Genomic DNA, 16,420 nt, shown 5'->3' with positions numbered 1-16,420 from the left:
GTGGGAGAGCCCCTCTAAACACACTTACTGCAATGAAGACTGGTGCAGGTACGTGATGGCTACACTGTCCCTGTGGCGGAAAGGCACAAGGTAGTCCTTGTGGCAGCTTGCCAGCCAGGCCCTGGGCTTGTTCACCTCAAGGGTGAATGCTTCTTTCTCACTGCTGGTGTGGCATAGGAAGGAGGAAAGAGATGTCTGAGGGGCTGGATGGGAGAGAAAATTTGCTGGTTTGGTGGTGGGGTAGTGCTGAGGAGTCAGACAAATGCTTAATAGTATTCCTGACCTTAATTGGAAAGAATTAAAACCATAGTGTATCCTATTAAAAGCAACAGAGTTCATCCTTGTTAATATATTTAGCCTCACATATTTTTATTGGTTCTGCTATGTCCCTGGCTTTTCTGGACCAGTCCCAGGCTCAGAAGTTTTCCCGACAGCCACACAGTTGCAGCAGGCTCTCCGCATGTCCGTGCAGTTGAGATGATGAACAACTCCAAGCAGCACAGGTGGAAATTCAAAAGTTGTTGTGTTAGGTTGCTCATATTGTTCCCATATCACCATAAGTCAATAAGCAGGAGGTGTGTGAGGAAGCAGCTGTGATTTGGTCAAAGATGCCTGGGCAGGGCTTCTGGGATCTGGGTGGGTGACACTTCTTCCATTGCTGGTGTGCCCTAGTGAAGGACATAGCTCTTGTTATTGCTGCCTGACACCTTGGAAAGAGTTTTTGTCTCATTTGGTTAACTACACTTCTACTATATTTCTCACTTTTTCTTGAAGCCATGGATGGGTGAGCTGCTTCATAGAGGAGAGATGTGCTTAGCTCCCGTGAGAAGTAAAATGTAATAATTTGATGGCTCTCTAATTTGCCAGATTTTTCCATTTGAGAGTAAAAATACTGATATAAATGCTCATTCCCAAGCGTGCACTTAAGGGAGAAAAAGTAAAAATCCCAAATAAGGATATGTTGGGGATTAGGGAGCTGTGTGGCATGTATTTCCAGTTAAAATAGATATGACTGCACTTTCAAGCTTATTTGGGCAGTGTTTTAGACAAAGGAGGTAATTTAAACATTAGTCACCATATTGTGGAAAGCACTGGAAAAAAGAATTTAGTGTTTAGTTTTGAATCTCCTAAATTATAACCTAGATTTGATGACAGACTGAAGTCAGCATGAAGTTGAACTTTTATTTTTTTTGAGGGCTTTGGAGGACTGTCTAGCTAGGTCTGCAAGTCATTTAGACCTATGCTTTTAATTAAGCTGGCTATTTTTAAAAGGTAGCTTCACAGAATCACAGAATGATACAGGGTTGGAAGGGACCTCTGGAGATCATCTAGTCCAACCCCCCTGCCAAAGCAGGTCCACCCAGAGCAGGTTGTACAGGAACACGTCCAGGCGGGTTTTGAATGTCTTCAGTGACGGAGACTCCACCACCTCTCTGGGCAGCCTGTTCCAGTGCTCTGCCGCCCTCAAAGGAAAGAGGGTAGCTTGCTGTTTTAGAATTAGTATCTAATAAGCACTTCTAAAGAAAATCAAACATATACATTCTGCTTTATTAAAAGCCTGCGTATAGTTGTTTTGTCTCATTTGCACGTAACTATTATGTGGATACTGTTACTTGGCAAGGCAGCTTTAGGAAAGCTTAAAGGAAAGAAAAAAATCAGTTCATAACAAGGCATAACTGACAGAAATGACCACCATCACTGAAAGTGATGTGTAACGAGGTCTTGTATACAAGCCATTAGTTTTCCTATCTCTTGTGAGCAGCCAAGCAGTGGCAATGTGGGATTCATGCCTAGTGAACTCAGTCATTTAGACACGCTGAGCAACGACTCCTATACAGGCTGCTCTGTAACTTTTCTAGGACAACCATCAGATATCTGCCATGCAGGAATGTAAGGCACCAGCCGTACTTGGTACTGGAGGTGCTTTACCTGTTTGGGCTGTAAGCAGGGGGACTCATGGACAGGTATGGAGAGATGTACCCCCTACTCCAGTGATGATCTCTCCAGATTTCTAAATCTGTTTTCACGGGAGCGAGAAGCATGTTTTTAAAAGGCCCTGGCAGTCAGAAGGTAAGTGAGATAAATTCCACAGTATTTTTTTCTTAGATTTCTGTTTGGGTTTTGGTTTTAATTTAATAGAATAAAATATTATCTGCCTGCACTTAAACTCTCTTTACAAATGCATTTGGTAGGGTTGCCACAGACCACAGGAATGAGACTATGAGCAGTGATTGCCTTTGGGAGGTCTTGAAAACAACTAATCCTATGTGGGTAAGAATACCAAAGCAGGGGGCAGCTTGTTTCTCTCCTAAAATGTCAGCACTGTTTATGTTAACGCATAATGATGAAATCCCAAACCTTATTTAAATTTAAGAGGGGGGAACCTACGTTTTATTTGGCCAACTATCAAATAGCCAGAACATCATTTTTCTTGCTTTTACCTGACCTAGTTCTTCATTGTAATTTGGTGTGCTGGGGGAATGCACAATATGAGGATGTAAAGGTATTATGTAGTGTATAGCAAATGTAAAATGCTCACATGCGCATTATATTAATGCTCCCTCTTTAAACTTACGGAAAACATAGTATCTGTTGAGAGTGACTCACAAGCTCGTATTCCTAGGCTAAATATAATGAAGTTAAGTATTATCTCGAGGTACTTTTCTGTCAAGAAATAAATACTGATATTCTCAGCATACTCCATTAAATATACCTCACCAAAGGACATGAAGCCCAAAAGATATAAGCTGTTCAAAAATACTCTGTTTGAGTGAAGAGATCCTTTTCTGTCATTTCAGATACAAATGGAGCATAAGCAGAACTCTTCAATATTTCGTTAATGCTGAGACAACTTTCTCACACTGTTTCCATTTTAACAACTGAATTATTACATGTTTACAGCCTGTATTTTTAGGAAAAGAGGAGAAATAATGCATTTTTAATGTAAGAATTAGTTTGCAGAATGAGACGTTTGTACTAAGACTCCCGGAGATGTACGGTATCCGAAATTCCATTATGCATCCCGTCTTCTCTTTGGTTTGAAGTTGCCTTTTGCTCTCTTAAGCAGGCTGTCGGTGCTTAAGTCTGTGTTGTTTGATTGTCATTAACATTGTCATATTTTTCATAATTTGATATTTTCAACTAAATGAAACCTAAGAAACTAAACTAGAATAAAGAGAACGACTTAAAATGTTGTTGACAGGTGTATGTTGGTATGTTAGTAAGCACTATGACCAGAGTATAGATTTGAAAACATTAATGTGTTTATTAAGGAGACCAAAAAAGTAATAGCCTTTTTTCAATGACTGCAACAGATTCCAGGTCTCATTGAGTAGTACTTAGTGATAATTTTGCTACCTCTGCTTTGCCATGCACTGAGATGTGTGCAGGTTTGCAGTCTCAAGACCGCGTATCCTTGTGATGGCAAGGCTGCTGGAGCACTGATTTACTGACTGGTGATGCCCAGGGCAGTGTGTATGTTTCTATAGAACTGTGGGAAATGTAGTTATATGTTATATTATGTGTATGTATGGCAACCATTTCTGATGGTGTATAAGTTGCAACAAGAAGCAAGTTTAAGAATGTTTTTGCTTTTCTGTTGTTGTGAGCCAGAGCAAGGTTGGTAAGAAATGAATTATGTCTGCGACAGAGAAAGGGCTTGGGTCTAAGGAAAAAAGAAATGTATTTGGATTGTTCTTTTTTCTGTGCTTTAAATTACATCTGTATTTGTTTTCTTTCAGATAACCCCTAGTGAAAGTCATGGCTTGTTATATATGTTAAACGTTTTCTGCTTGTCATCTTTTTTCATGAGTTGGCTAGTTTATGAAAAGGAAGTGCATTTAGCTTTCTGCCCTGTCAACTGACTGCTCTCTAGAAATAAAACGAAGCAAATGAACAGAACTACAGACTACAGTGGCAAAGCCACTAAAAGATCAGGTTTTCGGAAGGAAGATCTGATCAGTGGCTTTTCAGAGATGTAGTATCTACTGTCAAAACTGTATCCTGATTGATAAGCCAGGAAAAAGGAGTTAGTTTTGAAAATGAGAGGGGTGGGAAAAATTCCTTCCTTTCTTCCTTCCTCCTCTTAAAAAGGTTCAGTTCAGTTCAGAACAACATATACATGTTAATATTGGTATTGTGTGCTCCTCTTGTTTATAGAGGGGCTCAAGAGCACAGTTACCTTCTTGTGATCTTTCCATTGAATTTGGCATCTGCTTTTTAAGTTATTAATATAATGTAGTGCATTTACTAAGGGACAGAAGGACTGGGGATGGTGGGACTTTAAATGGAGTTCAGAGAGACAAATCTGAAACATCTTTTGGATTTGAGGTTCAATGAAGCTTTATGGGTTTATTGGCTGAGGGTATGGGCCTCTGTTGTGTGGTTATGCATGCAGAATAGCTGAGACTTGTCCAAAAAATCTTGCTTTTCATTGAATTTGCTTCCATAATGCTAATTATTGAGATTAGTGTTTTCGTTGATGATCGGTCTTTGGAGATGATTTATCAAATTGTACTCATTGCAGAAGCATGAAATACTGTAGCTTTATCTTTAATAATGAGTTTTTCCAGTTATTGGCAATTATAGAAGGGCTCTGTTGAATCGCTTGTGTCTTTTTTTTTTATGGGTGAAATACTTGGAAAGGGAATGAATAAAAGGAGAATTTGAAGAATGAATAGTTTTTTCTGGGCATGTTGCTCACAGCAGAGAGCAGACTAATTCATTTTCCTAATAAGGCTGCACTGGAAGTTGGAATGTTTTGAATTGCATTAAATGTCATGAAAGTATTCATCGGAGAGGAACGGCTTGTGGTATGTTTAGAGAGCAAATTTGATCATGTTTGGTCGAAATGAACTGTTTACACAGGCTAAATATAGCTGCTTTTTTTTTTTTTCTTTCCCCCTGAAAGAATAAACGACTTTGATGTAGAAGTCTGTGCAAAAACTTTGTGTGCTTTCATTTTCAGTATTAGGCTGTCAGTAAGTGATGGCTGCTACTTCTGAATTTGTTGTCTGTAATAATTCCTATGAAGCTTGAAACTGTAACTGTTTGCCAAGGTCTTTTGTGTTCATTGTTTATAATAAGCATTTATACCAAGCTTTTATGTCTTTACTTTGTTTGTATGTAATAGAAAATATTGCATAAACTAATATACTGAACTGCTAGTTTTAAATCATTCAGAAAATATCCGGCTTCCAGCCATCCCGCTTTTCTAGTAAATAGTAACAGGGCAAGCGTGTCATCTCATTTTGAAAGCCTTTATCATCAGTTATTCATACATTCAACATGACCAAACCAGCATGAAATCCTAGTATGTTTAATTGCTAGGTGGCAAGTGAAGTGCTAACAAGAAAATGTACAAGATTCTCCAGTTTAATTATTTTTGGTTTTGCCATGCAGTTTGGTAGTATCTATCAAAATCTTAAGGGAAATAGCCCTGAAGGAAGTATTTTCTTAAATGTGTGTGTTGGACGTGTTTTGCTTTTTCAGCTTTAAGTGTGCATTTCCTTTTGTGCTGTCTTCTCTAACCACTATGCATTTTTCACATTCAGATCTTGGTGGCTCAGTTTGCTGGGTGAGCATTTTCTGTATACGATACAGGATAAATCACAGGTTCTAGTTTGATTATGGTCTGTAGTCAACAAGGCCAAGTTAAATTGTTTGAAGTATGTCTGGGACACACAAATTTATGTCCTTGTTTCAAGTATGTTTGGGTGAAATAAAGTAATGTTTTGCTGTCTGACTCCAGTGTTAAAAGAACATTGGGAACATTTCAGTTATCAAGCCTTTTTTGCACCGTTTTTTCTTTTTCTTCTTTTTCTGTGATATTTTTGAAGTTGAATTTTGAAGAGTATGTCTTTCAATCATCTGGAAATAGTGGTTTGAAATTTTTTTTTCCTCAGTGCTGTATTGATGAATGCAGAGCAATCTTATCCATTGCAAACTCAATTTTGATTATTTTGTAAAAACAAACAAACAAACAAAATCTAAGTACGTTCTGTTTATGAGACTGAAACTTCAAGGTCCAGCATTAGCAAAGAGAAATTTTTTTCTTAAGCATGAAATATGGTAGATGACTTGAATAGTCAATGCCCTTCTACTTCTTACTGCTAGATCAGCTTAATAAATATACAAAACATTCCAAGTTAGTTTATTAAAAAATGTGTACCTAAGATACAGAGCAAGATATATGTTTCCTTCTAACTCTGGTCTTAAAAAAGAAACAAAAGTTTCCATATGTATTGGCATTTTTTTTCCCTTCTTGTTGCTTTTGTTGCTGCAAATTGACAACTCCGCAATTAGGAGTGATTAATGATGCGCCCCAGCGCTTTGGAGGGCCGGAGGTCAGTCTTCTCACAGGATGCACACTCTGTGGGAACGGGGAGAACGGACCTGTTCCTCAGAGCGGACAAAACCCTCTCTCTGTTGAGAATTACTGTTGATGTGGACATAATGTGTGTCAGCAGCGATGCACAAATGGTGAAGGCAAAGCGCAGAAGATGATCTTTCCATGAGATGTTTGTATTTGTGGTTGGTTGGGTTTTTTCTTTTCTTTTTTTCTTCTGCCAATATAGCATGTGGATTATATGCGTCTCCCTTTTCATAAGTTAGTTACTGAACCTGCTGCAGGATTTCTGTTGTTCGAATCTGATAAGCCCCGGGGGCCAAATGGCTTTGAGGGAAGGAATACACATTTTGAATGTAATTAGTGAAAAAAAAAAAAAAAAGGGGAGAAAGAAAAAAAGAAATAGGGCAAGAAGGAAAATAAAAAAGGAGTTGTTAATTAGACCGAGTGTGCCTAATTCAAATCTAGCTCTTCATGTTTTCCTGTTAAAAATGGACAAGCTGTTTTCTGTGATAGAGGTGTTTTAAATTGTAGCCTCTGTTAGCCCATCTCCAATTAGACAAACCTCTTTGCCTCCCAGGTAAATTATCTTTTGGAAATGAGAATCCAGCTTCGGTTCTTCAAAAACCTACTTAGATGATTCATCAAAAATCAGGATTGTGTGATTTCAGGCAAGATATGATTGCTGGTTCTTGGATCATTAAGGTGCCAGCTTTTCTAAGCAGCTACCAAATATGGTCAGAAATGTTTTGAAATGCGGCAGGAAGACACTTTTCTACCAAAACAGCATGAAAAGACTCAAGTGTATCAGCAGCATTGTCTACAGACAAATTGTTCATGTGTCAGATTTTTTGCTGGGTTGTTTTGGGGGTTTTGTTTTGGGTTTTTTTGTTGTTGTTGTTTTTTTTTTTTTTTAAATTTTGTGTGTGTTTGTATTTTTGCATGTAAGTATATGCAAATCTGAAAAAAAACCCCAACCAATCAAGCAAGATGCCTTTACCTGTAACACGTTGGCAGTTCACTTTAGGTATAGCAAAATCTGTCAATTCTTTATCATCTTCATCCTTTCCATTGTGATACTTCCTTTCCTTCCCACCACCTCATAGTAGTTTCAATGCACCCATTGTTTGGAAGAATTTTTTTTTGCCATCTACTGTGGAGTTCAAGTGACATTAACCCTATCTTTGAAGACCAAAGACTGTGCAAAAGGTTTCTGTATTATTTAACTTGCTAAGTCCTTCAGAAGGATTTTTTTTGTTGTACTTTAAGGAAGATTTCTGTTTTAAGCCTGAATAAAGTTTGTGCTGTTTAAAATCCGGTTTGTCTGAAAGGAGCTTTTGAGTTATGTGATGTACTTTCTTATGAATGGATGGAAAACAATAAGCAAATTGGAGCTGAAATCTCCTAACTGATGATACGGTATATGAATTTATAAATGAAATAGCACTTGATGATAGATGCTGGAGTTCCTAATGTTGTATCTGGGTAAATTAATCCAGTTTGGTTTTGCCTTTTCCTTGTGTTAACAACGATGTTGTAGGTCTTACTTGAATGATTCTTATTTCCTTTAGAGGAAACAAAATGAAATATTTTATGTATCTGTGGGTGGATGTGGTGAGTTGGAAGAGGGAAATGCTTAAACATTAAAGAACTTGTTTTTTACCATTATGTGTATGTTTTTCCTCTTCCAGAGTGGCTTCTGTACCAAAACCCGATCTTATTAATGTACCAAAGGTATGTTCATCATCGCAACCAAGAAATGTAGCATGTGGCACTAACTGTTACCCATCTGTCAAACCCTGTTGTTGATAAGCACTGTCATTCAAACTTTCCTCTCAATATAACATGCTTGTTTTCCATGTTTTACATTAAGAGTATTGCAGCCCTTGAATCTCTGAGTGATTTTATTTTTTCCCCTAATAGGGAATTGAGAGACCTGTGGATAAATGATTATCCACCAAAAAAAAAAAAAAAGAAAAAAAAGAATAAGTGTTATCTTCCAACATTGGAAACATTTTTTCAGAAAGATATTGCTGAAGTTTTTACTCTGTCCCTAAGAGATAAAGAGTATTAGGGTTTTTTGGTGGTGGGTTTTTTGGTTGATTGGTTCCTTTTTTTTTTTGCTAACGGGCACTGAAATCTTCCTTTGTATTTGGAAGAAGCTTATCTAAATATTAGAGTTTCAGAGAATAATTCCCCTTGCTTTCCTTAGAGCCCTGGGGATTTATTTGTTCTTGAGTTCTAATGTTCTGTTCTCAAGCAATAGTTTCAAACCCCCCTTTTTGGCAAGAAGGCTATTTGCAAACCTCAAAATGCCTACAAATAGCCTTTACTTTAAGGTCTTCTCCAGTGGACATCAATAATGTGTAGCATATTACTTTTCTGCTGATTGTGATTTGAAAGGCCATAGTTTGAGAACCACCATGTTAAAACATAGCTCCTGGGGGGGTGGAGTGGGGGATCAAGGTTTTTTTAGTGTTTTGATCTGACAAGGGTATATGAAGACATTGGGGCACATTGATGGAGTGCAACTGGAAAAGTTCACTGGGTCCCAAAGCATGGGTCTCTAATAAATGAGCACCAGGGCTCTGGTTCTGCTCTTAAGGGCCGTTACCAACGGATCAATATGTACTCTGTGTGTGTGTACACATGCATATGCCGTTTGTGTATGGGGAATTTGCATATCTCGAATTGGATTTGAGAGGTGGAATGTGGATTTTTATAAAAAGCACTGATTTTTTCCACATGAGTTACCCGGTGGGTTTTGCAATAGGGTGGTTCTTCGGTTTGTCTTGAATTTGATTTGTGGGATGTCTGTTTTGGATATGATGAGAGGAGTTAGCGTCATGGGATTTCATATTGATTGTGCATACTTGGATCATTCCTAAAATGCATGGCTCACTTTTTTTCCATACGTTTCATGGCTGTGGTCTCGGTAAAGCTTGCTTCTGTGCTCCTTGGTTTCACACTAGGTGGGTTATCTTCCCTAGAAGCAGTGAAACTACCTGCTGAGGAATGTGCATGCGTTTGGTGTGGTTTTGTGTGTTTCTTTTTTGTTTTTCATCTCGCATAGGGAGAACCTACAGAAGTAGTTAAGCCTGTGCCCATTGCTTCTGCTGTTGCACCCAAAGTCACTGCCACGTCGAGCGTGGCTTACAATAAGACACCGAGGCCATTTGGAGCCGTAACCACCTCCAAAGTCACCTCCATCCCATCACCGTCCTCTGCCTTCACCCCGGCCCAGGTGGCGGCTGCCACCCCGGCCCCATTTGCTGCACCTGGACTGCATGTTAACACCAAACCTAATGCTGAGCAGTGGTCACCCGTGCCAAGCGCTGCTAAACCTGCAGTTAATGTCCCACGGCAGCCCGCCGCCCACAATGCTGCCCCGAGCGACGGCGCCCAGGATGTAGCTGAGGGGCCGCGACGAGGATTCAGAGAAAACCAGGGGGAGAGTAAACAGCAAAATGGGTAGGTGGGATTTTGTTTTTGCTGTGAGGGTCTTTCCTCACAGGAAAAAAGCTGGGCTTGTTTAAGGGCTAAGTAAAACACAGCTTGGTGGAGTCGTTTAATCCTCAGAAGGGAATCTCTGAGGAAGTACTCGCATCTTAAAAGGGATGCTTCGAATGGCCAAAGCAGACTTTGGGTGATGATTTTTCTTGGGAGCGACACATCAGTTTAGAGAGCGTCACAGCTAAATTGAATGAGGACTACAAAATGCTTTACACGAAGGGTTGTATCACGATGTGTTCTGGACCTTATAACAAGCCCGGTATTAATTTCGATGTCCGTTTCTCACTGTGTATTTTGACTCCCAATACGGTGACCGAAAGCAGCAGGCACTCAAAAATGCAGAGTGATGTGTCAAGAAGGGTCGGCGGGTGCTGTGATGGCTGGGAATATGAGATGCTCTGAAGACCAATTGTGGCCCCAGCAGGACTGGTGGAGAAAGGTTCCTGAAGGGAGGCAAAGGGACAGATGTTGCATTACTTCTCTGCACAACACGCAAGAAACTTTAAGATGCATTCAAGGAAGCTGGCAAGGTTGAGCAGATTTTTTGCAGCATTATAATGTAAATGCCTCAAATTTAAATGTTACCTTTACCCTAAAAAGGTAACACAGATTTAAAATTTGAGTCACTTTTATATTCAAATAAATTTTTATGTTAAAGTGGATATCGGAGACCCAACATTTAGGAGACTGTGAGGCTGCATAATAGGCTTATGCTATATCTGGTGTAGCATCTAGAACTAGTAAACAATAGATTAGTAAATTAACGTAAGCCCAGCAGCAATGCTGGGCACTCAGACCTGCACCGCTGCCTGTTTCAGCGGCATGCTTTTGGCTGGGGCCACCTTGGGCTCTCCCAGAAATTCCTGGGCAGGGCTTGGGAGATGCAGCGCCTCAGGGGCTGGTTCCCACTGGCTGCTGTGCCAGGGGGAGAGGAGGAGTCTGGGCGCGAGTGGTCCCATGCCAGTTGGCCTCTGTGCCCAGTCTCAGCGTCCGGCAGATTGAAGTAAGTAACAAAAAGGTCAGGAGAGGAACTGTAGGTTTCTCTTCGATCTTAAGAATGTAAAACTTATGCTTAACACCTAAAAGCTGTGGTTACTATTTCCCATCCCTCAAAGGAATGGGGCTGGAGGAGCAGGCCTAGTGCCTCTCTCCTCTGATATTCTCTCAGTATATAAAGTATATGAAGAACCCTACAGAAAGATAAACATCCACGTCAACTACAATACAGAATAAATTGCAGTTTCAGTTGAGCTTCTCATGGGGGAAAAAGAAACTTCTTTAGGTACCTATTCCCTTTATATTGCAGTACGAATATTTTCCGTATGTGGACTCATATAATGCAGTCCATGTGCATTTTATATCACATCGTTGTCATGGTAACTTCCAGCCCTTTCTTAAACAGCTGATGGCAGGAGTCCATGCTGCATAGAAGTGGGATGAAATTGGGAGATCCCAAGGACTTGCTTGAAGCTGGTAGGCTTGTTGAATACACTTCGGCAAACCATCTCTTATCTTTCCGGGTATACTGTTTGAGCAAATAACTGTGTAAGGAGTACTCAAAAGCAGCAATTAGTACTGAAAAAGAGAAACAATACCAACAAAATTAAGTCTCCTGGAAGGAAGTTCTGCAGACGTAGAGTACACTCTTGACACTCAAGAGAGGATGACTGGCTGAGCACTGTTACATGTCCCACCTTATGGATAGGGGATGAATAATACCGACTGAAGAGTATCACAACAGACAGGTGAAGAAATCCCTGTCTTGCTGCCAACTTTGCAGATCTAGTTTGGAAAAGCTTGAAAACGTTTAGAGCTGTAAAAACCTACTTTGTTTTGCTGTCCTTCTTACAGTAGTGTGTTTGAGCCGTCTTAACTGTCTTGCAGTCCTAAGGCAGAAAATAAAAGTAAGCAAAGAAAACCCCCTTATTATATTATATTGGTCTGCTGCTACACTACTTAGTTCTGCTTAGAAAAATCGCATTTCCACAGTGATGCTTAACTGTCTGCCCATTTAAAATGGAATCAATGACATTTATGAAATATCAGAAACATTAATGTTTTGAATAATTGATCAGCTTGAAATAAATTCCATTGTGCTTCTGTGGTTTGTATTATTCATTTTCTCTCTCAAAAAAAAAAAAAAAAAGCAACTGGTATCTTATTCATAGATAGCATCGCTGAGCTAATGCAGTTCTTCAGACACGCACTGTGTTGTACTCAGAATTTCCTGCCTTTCTCCTGGCTCCCCTCAAACCAAATTCAGGATATAAACTATTTGCCTTCACTTCAGGATGGGGAAGGAAGTTTTGTTTCCCTTGTTTAGTCCAGGCTTAGAAAGAAAGCAATTTGCCTTCATTACGCTGAGTGCAATTACGCTTTTATCAAGACCTTCTTGCCAACTCTTGCATGAAAACGTGCCTGCTGCTTAAAACAGGTAAGATATCCACAGGTTTCACTCAGTTTAAGCTCAGCTGGACTAAATTTTTCTCTTGTAGGTTCTCTTGATGGTTGTAAGTTTGACTTACATGATATATGGCTTTACCAGAGCTTGGATCTGGAAACTCCTGTAATATTTCAAGAAGTAAAGAATGTATTAACACATCAAATACTTTTTTTTTTTTTTTTTTTCCCTTGCAGATAACAACAGTGACAAAGTTAGTATCAACAGCACTGGAACTGAGTTATGGTTATTTTTCCTGTTGGAATAACCAGCATGTATTCTTGTTTTGCAAAATTATAGCTCTTACAGAGTTTTATATTTAAATTTTGCAAAACAGCTTCAGCTTTTCTTAGTAACTTCTTACTGTAGTACATGGTTTTGTCTGCATTGGACATGATGTGATCTTGCTTTTCACTGTGTTACATTTTGCAGCTTTTTTTTATTCCAGAAAACATTTTCGTGGTGTTGATGGGTATTGATAAATTCTTGGTCCACCTATGACTTATTGGTGTTGGTAATACAACTAGTAAATTGTGAAATACAGCGTTAAAGCAAAAATGGTTTGAGGACTATGGAATGAAGGGCTGGATACTGAATTAAAGCAAGCAAACAAACAAAAAAAGAGTAACATCCATATACTGTGATTTGTACATATTAGGGGTGATAAGTATGATTGAGGCTTTATTGGCTTGTCTCTTTCTCCCCTTGCCTCAGGGCGGAGTTAAGGGAGAGCCTGTCTCATTGCCTTTTCCTTTGTCTCTGGCACCACCTTGTGCCTCAACGAGTCATTACTAGTAGACTCTTAAGTCTTAAAAAAGGATCCACAGGAGAAGTCTGCAGGATATCTTGTTTATAATACCACTTTCAACAAATGCGAAAGACTGCTTATTTCACCGTGGTAGTTACTAGAATGCAGTCAACTGCATGTAAATAATTACATGTCCATGTAGTTCCACACCTTTAATCACTGCATTAATTTTCAGATTTTATTTTTGCTATTAACTGCTTTGATGTTTTACTTCATTTTTTTTTCTTTATACTTCTTGTACTCCATCCTGGGAATACCACTGTCTTTGTTTTTGTACCTCTCCCTCTTTTAGTAACTTTGCTATGTGATACATGTACTTCACTAATATTGTGTGTCAATAAATTCAATCTTTTGATATAATATCTTAGGATAACTTTCACATCATTCTTTCAAGCGTTACATATTCTTTTAAGCTTGAGTATTTACTAATGCATTCATTGAATGGGCCTAATTCTTACTTGTTGACAATTAATCGATTCCTATTATTCTTGTTCATATTTTCCACCTTTCTTCACCAGAAGTACTTTGGAAATTAGAAGTGCAGTGGGGAAGTAGTGGCAAAAACAAAAATTACTTTTAATGTTTTTTTGTTTTGGTTTGTTTGGGTTTTTTTGGTTTTTATTTTTCTTAATTAGAATTGTTATGTCTTAGGAGCTAGTTTTGCACAGTTAATCTCCTGTAAATCCTGTAAAAATAAATGTACATTTAAAGGGTATAAAAGATTAATGCTTTGGTATAACAAATATAGAATTTAGGAGTAATATATATAGTATGAATCTTCTGTTACCTTTTCCTAAACTGATCAGTGCTATTACATGTTCTTTACATCAGTTACTCAAAGCAAAGCTTTTAATCCTATATTCTTGCAAGCCTGCTAGTGCAGGGATTGATAATAGCATGTAGGTTACTGTGGGGAAAATTTCCCGATGAAATGATTGTCCCACTTTTTTGACTTTCAGAGAGGGTATCAAGCATCAATATCTCCACGTTATTCTCCAGAACATTGCTACTTACGGTTTCAAATGGCCTGGTTCTGATCCAGGCTTTGCCAAACGCAAAAGGCTTGGCATGTACTGGGTGGCCCTTGCACACATCTAGTGCTTTGCCTCTTGTGAACCAAGGGGAGAATTTGTTGAGGGGCACATGATCCAAACTGAGTAGACTACCCTGCTTTACCAAAACAAATTCCACTATCATCCCTGTAAGGAAATGGCTGTGAGTTTAATTTAAGTATTGAGAGTTCTGTGCTGCCATTTTGGTAGTAGAATGAGAATATCACTATTAATTGGATTTCAGTGCCATTTCCCTCAAAACTAATTCAATAGAATAATTAGCTGCACTTCCGTTTCAACTTTCTGACTTTCTTTTCTTTTTCTCCTTCTCCTGCTTATGCTGGGAAAACTGCCTCTTGCTGTCTTACTTTGTCACCTCCAAGGAAAACCCCACCTAAACGGTAAAGGTTTAAACATGCAATGTCTTGATAACACTGTCTTTTACTGTTTCAAATGTTCCAGCAGTGAAACAAGGAAAAATATTTCAGTTGGGTTAGAGTAATTATAAAGCTGTGTTTGGTTCAGAGAACTGAATCTGTGTTCAGGTGTGCCTGTAGTGCTCACTGCTGCACATCTGTAACCAAACGCAGAAGGTGCCTTTAAATGCTGTGAAAAGTCACAGTTCTGCCCATGTCTTTGTAGCTACCCCAGCCAAGGTGGTCTCTAAAGCTTTTCCTCTCTGCTTTCTCCTCTCCTTGACGCAGCCCTCCGCGGAAGCACATTGTGGATACCTATACAGAGTTTTACCACACACCCACCCACAGCGATGCCAGCAAGAAGCGTCTGATTGAAGACACCGAAGATTGGCATCCCCGGACAGGCACCACCCAGTCCCGCTCTTTCCGCATCCTTGCCCAAATCACCGGCACTGATCATAGTAAGTAGTTTGGTGTACATGAAATAAAAGTAATGTCCTTGGGCAGATAGGTGTTTTTAAAAGTTGGAGGTGGGAGTGAATAGTAAAAGGATTCAGTCATATCTCTTGCATTTCCCCTCTTGGATAATAAATCCAGTAGGCAGAATTTTGATGAGCTCTTTAAAAGAAAAAAGTTTGAGAAAACTATAGTAGGAAAATATTTTTGTAAAACTCCTGCAATAGCTGAATAGCTCAGGACATGTACATTACTCAACATTATTCCTGATTGAGTTGAGTATTGATACATTCCAGATAAATCTTAAAATTTACACTTCTACTGCCAAAGACATTGGCATATATGTTGTTGTTTCTTTCCCCTCCTGTATCACCATAATGGTGACATTCCTGTTCAAATTTAATGGTCCAGAAAAACTAAGGTGTTTTCACATAGAAAATCTTCGACAGTCATACAAAGCTATGTGATCTGCAATGATTTAACCAATCTGAAGCATAAATCCATAGTTCCTCAGTTTTTTTTCCCAGGTCATGTTTCCATCCTGATTGTGCTGTGGTGGGATTACATGTATTGTGGACTGGAACAGATGATACAGAGAAGGTTATTCCCAGTCATATAATTTGATGGTAAAACTTCAATTTTGCATCACGCTCTCAGTTACAATTCATTGGCTGAGATCTGTAATACTGTGTTAAAGCCGTCAGAAGTGTCATCAAGAGATTTGAGCTCAGTCATGTTCAGGCGGAGGCAGTTAACGTAGAGGTGATTGTTTCATTTTTCTGCTTTTCACAGCTAGTGCTACATTAAGGAAGCCAGTGAGGATAATCTGACCCCCTCCCCAGGGGCAGATTTGATTAAATCAACTATCAGTTCCATGGCAGAATTACTGCAAAAGCCAATGATGACACCTCCTCAAATAAAAATTATTGTCCATGTGTGATAAATAGTCTGAACTTGGACAGTTACCTGATTGTTTTGTGGTCCTATGCTGCGCTGGTCTGTTAATGGATCATTGTCTCTTTGGATTCTCTTCATTAATCCTTTTTAGGGCAGAATATGAGACCCGAACATCAAATAGCATGGCATCTAGTACTGATGAATTAATCGTATTGACAAATAGTATTAGAAAGCGACTGCAACTAGATTTGCCAAACTTAAAAATCAGGGCTGGGAATTTACACTATCCCATGTGCAGTCCTCTAGCCACCTCAATGGGTCAGAGCTTGGCTGCGAACAGATGCTTGGATTATCACCTGATATAAACCCACTGGATGTTCGTCCAAAAGAAATGCCTCCCAACCACCATTCATCTTCCCTGTCTCAACTCACCTTTCTCAATGACAATGTGGAGAGTGGGCCAAGGGAAAGGGCAGGGACCAGCAGAGCCGC

The 16,420-nt window shown here is 39.2% G+C and overlaps 1 protein-coding gene across 12 annotated transcripts in view; it reads left to right on the top strand.

Moving 5' to 3' along the window:
- The window catches only part of PDLIM5 (PDZ and LIM domain 5), a 133,258-nt gene that overhangs the window by 67,274 nt on the left and 49,564 nt on the right, over nt 1–16,420 (top strand). For 6 of the 12 annotated variants that reach the window (XM_074147846.1, XM_074147851.1, XM_074147852.1 and 3 more), the window contains exons 4-7: nt 8,038–8,080; nt 9,714–9,817; nt 14,543–14,560; nt 14,864–15,036. In XM_074147846.1, the coding sequence (XP_074003947.1) occupies nt 8,038–8,080; nt 9,714–9,817; nt 14,543–14,560; nt 14,864–15,036 (338 nt within the window). Of the gene's footprint in view, nt 1–8,037; nt 8,081–9,419; nt 9,818–14,542; nt 14,561–14,863; nt 15,037–16,420 lie in introns of all 12 variants that reach the window. The other 6 variants (XM_074147856.1, XM_074147855.1, XM_074147854.1 and 3 more) reach the window with 2 other exon arrangements.

Source organism: Numenius arquata, chromosome 5 (assembly GCF_964106895.1).
Source record: "Numenius arquata chromosome 5, bNumArq3.hap1.1, whole genome shotgun sequence".
In the NCBI taxonomy this organism is placed as follows: domain Eukaryota; kingdom Metazoa; phylum Chordata; class Aves; order Charadriiformes; family Scolopacidae; genus Numenius; species Numenius arquata.
The sequence above is the reverse complement of the archived record's forward strand: the minus strand, read 5'-3'. Positions and strand labels throughout refer to the sequence as shown.